The 12,062-nt window shown below is 36.8% G+C and overlaps 1 protein-coding gene across 2 annotated transcripts in view; it reads right to left on the bottom strand.

The window, feature by feature from the left end:
* The window catches only part of ME2 (malic enzyme 2), a 69,887-nt gene that overhangs the window by 15,959 nt on the left and 41,866 nt on the right, over positions 1–12,062 (bottom strand). For both annotated transcript variants that reach the window (XM_034943720.3, XM_055102488.2), the window contains exons 8-12: positions 11,298–11,407; positions 11,105–11,202; positions 10,676–10,789; positions 7,646–7,760; positions 5,960–6,102 (exon numbers count right to left, since the gene is read on the bottom strand). In XM_034943720.3, coding sequence (XP_034799611.1) covers positions 5,960–6,102; positions 7,646–7,760; positions 10,676–10,789; positions 11,105–11,202; positions 11,298–11,407 — 580 coding nt within the window. The remainder of the gene's footprint in view (positions 1–5,959; positions 6,103–7,645; positions 7,761–10,675; positions 10,790–11,104; positions 11,203–11,297; positions 11,408–12,062) is intronic.

Below are 12,062 nucleotides of genomic sequence, written 5' to 3'. Positions count from 1 at the left end.
AACCCCTATCTCTACAAAAAATACAAAAAATTAGCTGGGTGTGTTGGCCCATGCCTGTAATCTCAGCTACTCAGGAGCCTGAGGCGGGAGAATCACTTGAACCCAGGAGGCAGAGGTTGCAGTGAGCCGATAGCACGCCACTGCACTCCAGCCTGGGCAACAGAGCGAGACTCCATCTCAAAAAAAAAAAAGAAAAAGAAAAAAAAAGAAATTTAAAATGTAGACGGCCAATAAATACCATTCCATATTATAAAGACCAATATAAACACCGATGAATGAAGGGGAAATACCAAAACAAATGGCTGTCATTTACTATATATCCGCTAAAACTAATTACCAAGTGCTTTATATGTGTTAACTCAGTTAATTTTGCCATCATGAAAACTTCATCATCATCTCCATTTCACTAATTTTAAAAAATCAGAAAACTAAGGCTTTAATATTTTCAAATACTTTGTCAAAAGTCACACATCAAAACTGTAGTAGTTAAATCTTAATCTAGATTTTTTTGTAACTCCATAGCCACAGGTTTTCAATGATGCTATAATACCCAGCAGTAGGCAGTTTATAACACAGGCATGTGGCATGACCACAGTATCACTCCAGGAAAACAAATGGCCTGATGCCTTGTTAAAGAAGAATACTTCTCCAAATTTGTCACATCTATCCAATTTTGATACTATGCTCTATAATGGCATATAATAAACGTTACTGGCATATTCAGTATTTCTAAGAGAATTAATTGTGTTATTATTCTTTATAGCATTGTAGACCCTTGGCTTTAGTGGATTTAACATTCAAGATTTTGACTCCAGGTAATCTGAAGGTCAATAATGCAGAGTAACCACTACTTTTACAAGACATACTTTCCATTTCAAAATGATACAAGGTTTAAGAGTAGAAGCAAGCTAACTATGCTAGTAGGGCACAGCTGACTATCTTAGACTTGCAACTCTATATTGTTATATCATTTTCTACCTAGTCTATGGATAGCTATTACAATTATCTATCTGTTCTAAACATTACTTGTGACTAAAAATTTTGTTTCTTTGACGATTAAGGTTAGTTCATGGTTAATGTCATACATGTTATCACAATAAGTATGTAATTATTTTTCTGGCACCATTAATTTTAATAGTCTTATAAGGTAGATTATACAATATAGCACATCATGGAAAAAATGTTCTCATGGTATCAGTAAGTTTGGAAATTTAGAAAGATCTTGGGAATCTCTTCAATAATGACAAGATTCTATAGCAGTTCACGTTCTCCAGGTCACCATCCCTGCCTCCCTGCCCATTTAACCCAATAATTAATCCATGGCTTAAACGTGGCCAGGTTTTAATGATAATAGTATATTCTTATTCTGAAGTCCAACTTGGTCTATGTAAGCAGCTGGCAATTCAACTATGAAGATTTTTTTTTAGAGTATTTTTCTCGCTGAGCAGCAAATGGTGTTGGAGTAACACCTCCCTGGTGAAAACAAAACGGGACTAAAAATTTAACAGGTGACGACTAGTCAAAATTCTATGCCATTATTTCATGTAACACAAAGAAAGAATTTATGTAAAAGTAAACTATGACACCATGCTCTTTTTATTTATTTATTTTTGAGACAGGGTCTCATTCTGTTGCCCAGGCTGGAGTTCAGTGGCACGATCACAGCTCACTGCAGCCTCAACCTCCTGGGCTCAAGCAATCCTCCCACCTCAGCCTCCCAAGTAGCTAAGACCACAGGTGTGCGCCACCATGCTTGGTTAATTTTTAAATTTTTTATACAGACAGGGTTTCGCTACGTTGCCTAGGCTGGTCTCAAACTCATGGGCTCAAGCAATCCTTGATCTTAAAACTGATGAAATATAGTATATCAAACTAGTCTCCTTGGCGAATTTTTATTTATTCCAATAAAGTACATTTATTACAATAATATTTATACAAAAAACAAAATTCTTAAATGAGCAGTCTTCTGGTGATATACCACTACTACTCGAAACACTTAAATTTTTTATATTTTGGAAATGTCAACGATCCACGATGCATTTAATATATTTACCAAATAGTCATTGTAGAAGACTAAGATTTAATTTGGGGAACAATAACCATTAGTTTTAAGTAGTAAAACCTGGTGAAGAGGACAGGCAATCAAGCTAAAAGTAATAAAAAGATAAGACAGTATACTAAAGAGACTAATTTCTAAATATCTGTATGGTGATTTTGTGATTGATTTAGAAGAAGAGATTTCAATAATTATTATATCAATTGGAAACCAACAGTCATGAGAATTTATTTTGACTGAGTGGTCAAAAAGGTCAAAAAGGAATTTTGAGAGAATACATGTGTCAACATAAAGGTTGTTTTTTTGTTGGTTTTTTTTTTTTTGAGACAGTCTTGCTCTGTTGCCCAGGCTGGAGTGCAGTGGCACGATCTTGGCTCACACAGCCTCTGCCTCCTGGGTTCAGACTATTCTCCAGCCTCAGCCTCCTGAGTAGCTGGGACTACAGGTGTGAGCCACCACACCTGGCTAATTTTTTTGTATTTTTAGTAGAGACAGGGTTTCACCTGTATTCTTAGTTGGCCAGGCAGATCTTGAACTCCTGGCCTCAAGTGGTCTGCCCACCTTGGCATTCCAAAGTGCTGGGATTACAGGCATGAACCACTGTGCCTGGCCTACACAGTGTTTAACAATGGGAAAAAAAAAAAAGAATGCCAAATATATCAAGAGTATGAATATTAAGTTCAGGAAGTTCTGAGAGTTCTGCTTTGGCAATGATTTTCTGGGTTGTTTCATACCAAATTTTCCTCTGGTTACAATTTAAAAAACCAGATAAAATACATTTTTAAAAATTTTTGTAAGCAAGCAGAGACCTAACAAGATAGTGAGAGTTTGGTGTTGGGGAAGAGAGGTTTCCAAGATTCAAAAGAAGAGGGAAGCAAGATATATGAGCCTAGCATTTGAAGCTCTTCCCCTCAAGATGACTGCTGATTTCCAAATCAAAAGCTGTGACTGAGACCTGAATAGCAAAGCCACCCAAAGTCTCATGATGACAGAGAGGAAAATGGATGTTCAGGGACCATTAAGGATGAGAGGTGCTGATAAATACCTCAGGACTTTTGATGATTCATACCCAAAGGGGTGGATATCAGGAGAAAGGGCAAACTGGAAATACCCCAGGCCTCATGTGGACCACATCCTGACTGGATTATGGAGATCTACTTGAAAAAGTAAAGTCCCTTTCTCCAAAAATAACTTTATCCACAGCCTTAAATTATTGCTATAGTTCTTTTTCTACACTATCCATCACTCAATTAAGAAAAACAAAAACAGTCGGGGCGCAGTGGCTCATGCCTGTAATCCCAGCACTTTGGGAGGCCGAGGCGGGCGGATCACAAGGTCAGGAGATAGAGACCATCCGGGCTAACATGGTAAAACCCCATCTCTACTAAAAATACAAAAAAATTAGCCGGGCATGATGGCGGGCGCCCAGCTACTCGGGAGGCTGAGGCAGGAGAATGATGTGAACCTGGGAGGCAGAGTTTGCAGTGAGGTGAGATGACGCCACTGCACTCTAGTCTGGGCAACACAGTGACGCTTCATCTCAAAAAAAAAAAAAGAAAAAAAAAAGGACAAATTAGCCTTACAAACAAACCTGATAACCAAGACAGAACAAAAGATAGATAATAAAAATGAGTGAGATATTTGTTACCATCAGAAAATTTTAATTGCAATTCACATATTCAAGAAATTAGGTGGGGCACAGTGGCTCATGTCTGTAATCCCAGCACTTTGGGAGGCTGAGGCAGGGGATCACTTGAGGTCAGCAATTTGAGACCAGCCTGGCCAACAAAGCAAGACCTTGTCTCTACAAAAATAAAAATTAAAAAATTAGCTGGGTGTGGTGGTATTTGCCTGTAGTCCCAGCTACTGAAGAAGCTGAGGCAAGAGGATTACTTGAGCCAGGAATTGGAGTCTGCAGTGAGCTATGACTGTGCCACTACACTCCAGCCTGGGCAACCAAGAGAGACCCTGTTTAAAAAAAAAAAAAAAAAAAAATTAAATGACAAGATATAATTATTGTTCAAATTATGAGGTATAACAGTACTGTGGTATATATATATATATATATATATGGTTTTTTGGGGTTTTTTTTTGAGATGGAGTCTTGCTCTGTCACCCAGGCTGGAGTGCAGTGGTGCGCTCTCGGCTCAATGCAAGCTCCGCCTCGTGGGTTCACACCATTCTCCTGCCTCAGCCTCCCCAGCAGCTGGGACTAAAGGCACCCGCCACCACATCTGGCTAATCTTTTTTGTATTTTTAGTAGAGACGGGGTTTCACTGTGTTAGCCAGGATGGTCTCGATCTCCTGACCTCATGATCTGCCCACCTCAGCCTCCCAAAGTGCTGGGATTACAGGCGTGAGCCACCGTGCCCGGCCCTGTGGTTATATTTTTAAAAGAATCCTTAGCTTTTGAGAGATACACTGTAATACTTTTCTACTATAAAAAACGTTGTTTTAAAGGAGTGAAGATTAAAAAAATGTATCAGATTTATTACTTACTCTCAAGGATGTAGTCTAGCAATTATAGCTGCTAGACATCATTGTAAACAAGCCTTTAAAAATCACTTCCTAGAGCCACTTAGATCACTTACCACAACAATATAGAAAGTAATTGTGGAGATTACAACTACATCCTTACAGAATGGTAGGAAAAAAACCCAAATGTCAAGTGATTTATAGGCAGATATTTGTAATTGGGCTATAATCCCGTGGTAGTGTCAAAGATCTAAAAGTAGTGAATCTTAAACAGTTTGGATGTAAATAAAAATTTGTTCTCCACAGCGCCAGATGACTCAAAAAAAAAACAGCCTTAGAAAAGACAAACACTGATGGTGAAGATGCATTTGAAGAGAGTAAAAAGAAAAGTTTCATGAAATGTGAGTACAAGAAAGCAGTATTTAGAGATTGATTATTTCTACAGTACATGATTTTAAGTCTGTTACTAAATTAATAAATTACTATACAGATAAAACACAAATTCTACAAATGAAAAAATACAGCAACTAAAAGTAAGAACCTAACAACAGATGAGCACAGCTGAACAGAGAATCTGCAAACTGGAAAATAGGGCCAAAGGAAATCACCAGATTGAAACACAGAAAGCAAGAGAGATAGTAAATATAGAAAACAGTGTAAAAGATAAATGAGATATATCTCTAACCATATAATTAGAGTCCCATAAGATGAGAGAGACAATGTGGCCAAAGTAGAGATACTGGCTGATATTTTTTCAAAACAGAAAAAACAAAAACCAAAAACAGACATCAAGCCATAGATTCAGGAGCAGTATAATTCCCATGTGGAATAAATACAAAGAAAACCACGCATATGTCCGCCATAGTCAAACTGTTAAAAACCTAAGACAATGCTATATCATCAAAAAGAAAACAAAAGTCAGAAAACAGTAAAATGATATCTTCAAAATGCTCAAGTATTTACCAACTTTTACGTCTATGCAGAGTGAAAATATCCTTCAAAATGAAGGCAAAATAAATTACCAAGAGAATTCATTAGACCTACACTTAAATAAAGGAATTCTTCTGGTAGAAGGAAAATGATCCTAGGTAGAAGCACTTGCAGGAAGAATAGTGATAAATAAATTAAAGTGTAGGTAAATCTGAATAATTTTTGTAAAATATAACAATAATGTATTTTGAGTTTAAAATACATAGAAAATTAAAATTCACAACAATAGTGCAAACAGTGTGAGGGCATTACAGTGGAGTTATAAAGTACCTGTTTCCCATAATTGGTATAAGCAATAATTAATATCAGACTTTGATCACCCATAGATGCATGCTGTAATCTCTAGGGAAACCACTAGAACAATGGTGTAAGAATGTATAACTAATAAGCTAGTGGAGGGAAAATAATATACATATCAATTCATGTGATTATTAATACCTCTGTAAGTGTATATGCTTCTTCAGCCGTGCACTCTGCCTGTGCTGTAGGATTACTTAATGCAAATATTACAGGCCTTTCATTGATAGAGGCCATGGCTCTGATTACATCAGGAGTGAAAAGACGGCCAGCACCTGCAACTCCTGTAATAAGTAAGGGGGAAAAACAGCACTTCATTATAGGTATAAAAGCAATGCTTATCAATAGCATTTCTACAATAGGCCTACAATAATAAAAACACAGGTAATATCTCATTACAAAGATAGCACTATCTCAGCAATGCAAAATCTATGAGAACACAATCTCAAATCTGAAAAGAAAAAACAGTAAGATGCTGAAAGTTCTCACTTAAATATTTATTGTCTACTATACACATAGTAAATTATGGGAAATTTTATTCTTTTAACTTTTTGTTTTTTGAGACAGAGTCTCGCTCTGTCGCCCAGACTGGAGTGTAGTGGCACAATCTCAGCTCACTGCAACCTCTCCCTCCTGGGTTCAAGTGATTCTCGTGCCTCACCTTCCCAGGTAGCTGGGATTAAAGGTGTGTGCCACCACGCCCGGCTAATTTTTGTATTTTTAGTAGAGATGGGGTTTCGCCATGTTGGCCAGGCTAGTCTCAAACTCCTGACCTCAGGTGATCCGCCTGCCTCAGCCTCCCAGAGTGCTGGAATTACAGGTGTGAGCCACCATGCCCAACCAATTTTTAAAAAGAGTATATGACTATCTTCATCACTCTAATTGGGAAGATAAAACTTGCTACCACATGGATGAAACTTGACATTATGCTAAATAAAATTAGCCAGTCACAAAGAGAAAAATACCATGTCATTCCATTTATATGAGGTAGTTAAATTCATAGAGACAAAAAGTAGAATGGTGGTTGTTAGGGGGTGGGGAGTGGGGAAAATGGGGGGTTGTTTATTTTTATTTATTTATTTTTTGAGATGGAGTCTCACCCGCCGAGGCAGGTGGATCACCTGAGGTCAGGAGCTCGAGACCAGCCTGGTCAACATGGTGAAACCCCATCTCTACTAAAATTACAAAAATTAGCTGGGCGTGGTGGCGGGTACCTGTAATCCCAGCTACTTGGGAGGCTGGGGCAAGAGAATTGCTTGAACCCGGGAGGCGGAAGTTGCAGTGAGCCAACTCCAGCTTGAGTGACAGAGTGAGACTCTGTCTCAAAAAAAAAAAACAAAAAACAAGAAAACAAAAAAACTTACAGCTATATAGCAAATTAAATAGCTCCGCTTTTAAACACTTTTACATTTTCTGCTGAGAATGTAATGCCATGATGACATAGTCTGATGGCATCTATGCAATGCCTGATTCAAAACACACTCAAAGTTTTCAGCTTTGTTGCCCACGAAAACTTTGAGTCTGCATAGAATTTTCCTGGTAAAATCTGCAAATGGCTTTGGTTTTTTTCATGTTTTGAGTCCAACAGTCATACCAACTCTAAAAGCAAATCATGATCGACTACACAGTGTCTAGGACCTAAAAGTATAAAGCAACATCTGGTAACTGAATTTCATGCATGGTAACCAAAAAGTTATCACAGAAAACATTGTACATGCTGAAAGCTAGATAAAACTGCCAATTCATTTTTAGTAATCCTACATGGTAATTATGACTGGCAACATACAGTTAGGGAGTAAAATTATTTATCAGAAAAACTTTACCTACCGATTATAGTTGAAGGCTTCAGTATATTCACTGCATCTTCAAAAGTATCTGGTATGCTCTCTGGGGCTGAGTGAGTAAATGGTTCCTGATAACTATCTATTTTTGCTTTCCGTCCCTAAATTTTGAGATAAAATACAGTATTTTTTTAGTCAATGCATATTAAGGATGAAATAAAAAGACATCATTATGAGTAACACATTGTTTCTACAATAGAAATGTCTTTTCATTTTCATTTACTTTCCTCTTCAACCCATATCTTCCAACTCTATCTTCATCATGTCCATAAACTCAAATATAAAACAAAAATCAAATCTACCATTATTCCTAGAAACTTTCTAGTTCCTCTCAAAAACGCATTTACACTATGAGGTCTTCCTAAGTCCAATGTGGCACAAAAGCCTACAGTCCTTTATCTGGGGTAGATGAGTTTTGGAATTAAGAAATTTTCATATTTAATTTAATTTGATTGATTTATTTTGAAATGGGGTATCACTCTGTCGCCCAGACTTGAGTGCAGTGGCAGCCTCTACCTCCCCGGGCTCAGGTGATCCTCCCACCTCAGCCTCCAGAGTAGCTGGAACTATGGGCACACACCACCATGCCCGGCTGATTTTTTTGTAGAGATGGGGTTTTGCCATCTTGCCCAGGCTGGTCTCAAACTCCTGGGCTCAAGTGATCCGTCCACCTCAGCTTCCCAAAGTGGGAAGCTGAGCCACCACATGCATGAGCCACCACTCCTGGCTGAGAATTTTTCATATTTTAGAAATACAATATGGCGTATATCAAATATTACATATTCTCCCTCCCAACAGATACTCCACAACTGAACAAACTTATGAATAGTCACATCAAGTACAAAAGGTTAAGATTACAAAGAGCTTCTTATTAGTTTGAGTCAGGTTTCGCTTCTAGGTAAATTCAAGGCAATCAGATTGGTCACAAAAATAAATTTTGGAAAAAATTTTGGAATTTCAAAGCCTTTAGGATTTCAGAATTGCAGACAGACACCATGGACTTGCACTACCAAGAGTTCAGAAACAAGAGGAACAGGGAATTCTGGTTAAAGATGGCTGAATGAAGAAACATGCTTTCCTTTCCAAATCCCAGGTCAAAAACCATAAAAGTTAAATTTGTAGTAATGCCACAAAGCCAGAAGAGACACCACTGACAGACTAGAACAATGAAGAATTTCTCAAAGATTTAAGGCAGACAAAAATGTACTGAATGCAAAAACCAACTGAGAAGCTCATATTCTTATTTTGGTAAAAAAGAAGACTTCTGAAAAAGTGTGTTTCCATCAGAACTCCAAGATAACTCCAGATAAGAACCTGCAGGGGCTAGTAAAGCAGGACACTATCATCAATCGGCTGAGAAAACCAGGCTGAGCAAACAGTGACATAAGAAGCCACTGTTTTCAAAGTTTCAAAATGAAGGGCAGTGTTTAGGATCACCAGGAGACACTGGAAGCCTAATGCCCATAGGCCAAGCTACCTGCACACTGGAAAAGAAATATATAATCTGATGATGAATATGGAGATGGACAGGGTTCTCACTTTGTGCTAAGTAAACACATTGTAGCTACCAATACTGTGTTAGACCTGACCTACCAATATGCTAAAGAATCACAACATATTTGATGAAAACCAACATTACAAAAAGAAGTACCAAACTAACTGTGTACTAGTCAAAACATACATCCCCCAATAGCCTTCTAAATATGTGATGTTTTATCCTTGTGCCTTACATACTAGTAAATATGGTAGTTACAGCCTCTTTGGGAGGCAGCACAGTTTAATTATTCAGAGCACAGGCTTCACAGTCAGGATACTTGGTTTTGAATCCTACCTCCGTCACTTATAAGCTGATGACTTTGGAAAACTCCCTCGACCTTTTAAACTGTTTCTTCATTTGTAAAACTTCACAGGATTTTTTGAGATGATTAAAGGAGATAATACATGTAAAGTCTTATAACAATGTCTGGTATATAACTACTATTACATTTTAAATTACATGTAGTTTGAGCACTCAAGATTTTTCATTCACATACTTTAATTTTTCATTTTATTTTTTGTACTAATAGAATACTGGTTCTAATTAACAAGAAAAGATTTTAGAACTGGAACAAAGTACATTTAGATAGCTTGCTCCACAGACATAAATGCCAAGCGACAGCTATACCATTATATTTTAATGTGTACATACAAAAATATAACAGCATTGTGTACTGGATTGGTTTAACTATGGAACAGTTTACTTATATTCAATGTGTTACACAGAAGATATATGACATTCTTAAGCTAGTGAAAATGGTAATCAATGCTAACAAAGGTAGTCAGGCCCAAAGGTACTAAGTTAATCTGGGAGATAAGCTCTTTATTATCCATAAATTGGTTTCAGGAGCACATGCTTTTTTCCTGGGGATAGGGTCCACAGATTTTTATTAGATTTCTTCAGGGGATTATGATCTCCAAAGGGTTAATAATTTCTGCTCACGGCCAGGCACGGTAGCCTCGGGAGGCTCAGGCAGGAGAATTGCTTGAACCCAGGAGGCAGAAGTTGCAGCGAGGTGACATCGCACCACTGCACTCCAGCCTGGGTGACAGAGAGAGACTTCATCTCAAAAAAAAAATAATAATAATAATAAAATTAAAAGAATTTCTGCTCAAATATCAAAACTACTGCAATACTGCAATTTAATTAGGAAGTTCTCAGTTCCTATTAAAAACCTAGTTTTAGGAGTGTCAAACATGATCATACTTGTACAATGGCCATTTGATCTCTTAAGAGCAAGACAACAAAGCAAGAAAGAGTAAGTCTGATGCCAACATAGAGATTATTAATTCAATATGAAGCAGAAGTCTTTGTAAAAGACAACAAGACTAGGGACATCTGTTGAAAAGAGAGTGGAAGGTCCCAATTGGTATAATTTGGAGACTCCAATGAGAAACAAGATTTTAAGGAATAATATTTTAAAAATCCAACTAAAAATATAATACACTCTTTTGCTTCTCCAAATTTTAAATACCTTACCTTAACTAATAAACCATACTTGTCAAACATCCAGATTTTCTTTTGTGCCTCTTGTTCTGACAGGCCATTTTCTACCATAGACATAACTATAAGATTTGCAATTCCAAGAGCAGCCTGTTCAACAAAACATAAATTTTAATATATACTAGAGTACGATGCAATGCTTGAATTACTTTATATATGAAGATTATATGCCATAAGAAATATTTGGTTTATTTTTCCCTTACAAATCAAACAAAAATTCTTCGTGATATTCTCTCGAAACATATTTTAAATTACCTGTTTTACAGCAGAACTCTTGATTTCATATCCTCTACCTCAACAAAATTACAGGCTCATTATGCTCTTTCATAAACATCAATATTCTGCCCATTTTCTAATTCTATAAGAGAGGATAGGCTTAAGTTTCAAAAAGCCTACAAAACTTACCTCTCCTGCTCCAAGGAATAAGATTTTGTGTTCGGAGATTGGTTTACTAATAACTTTTTGTGCTGCAAGAAGACCTGCTAGAGCTACTGCAGCTGTCCCTGTAAGAAAAACAAAGATTTTTACAAATAAAAAATGGGCACATTAAAAATGTTTAAAAAGTAGGAATCAAAACCCTAAAGTTTTTTTGCTTTACCTTGAATATCATCATTGAAAGTACAATATTTTTCTCGGTACTTTCTCAAGAACCTGAATGCATTATGATTTCCAAAGTCTTCGAACTGAATGAGTGTGTTCCGGCCATATCTAAAAACAGCAAAACCCACAATAGTTGTGTTGAAAATAACACTATTAAACAGCTTTCCACCTAATATTCCCTATGATAGCATTCAAAAATAATGTATTATGTTAGTTCAATTAAGGCCATCTGAAAAATTTCAGAGCCTGTGAAAGACTAGATCCAAAATGTAGAAATTATTCAATAAAAAAAGTATGAGGTGTTTAAAAAGAAATGTGGCACAATGATAAACCCATGGGATATCAATCTATGTAAACTATTTTCAAGTGTCCAGGAGGACACTTCCTTTGACTCTGAACCTCAAAAAATATATATTTGATATGTATATTCTCATTACATTAATAGTTAAACAGCAACACAAGAAAGTATATATTAAATAAGAAATTGAAAAATAATTGCTATTTGAGTTCACTGACATTCAGAAAAAGAAGATGTTAATCGTCTAGGTGAGCTCAAGTAGTAAGGGAAGGCTTGAAAAGGAGGTGGGCCCTGAAAGAACAAAAAGTAAAGAGCTAGGAAGAAAAGCAGGCTGTTATTAGGGTGACCCTGAATTTTCAACAGTCTGGCTATATATTTCATGGTTTACATTAAGAGCTAAGGGAGAAATTGGTTAATGCAGGTTGGGACCAAATAAGGGAGGATCTCGAATGCTAAATTAGAGAA

Source organism: Pan paniscus, chromosome 17 (assembly GCF_029289425.2).
Source record: "Pan paniscus chromosome 17, NHGRI_mPanPan1-v2.0_pri, whole genome shotgun sequence".
NCBI lineage: Eukaryota > Metazoa > Chordata > Mammalia > Primates > Hominidae > Pan > Pan paniscus.
This window is presented reverse-complemented; position numbering and strand designations above follow the sequence as displayed.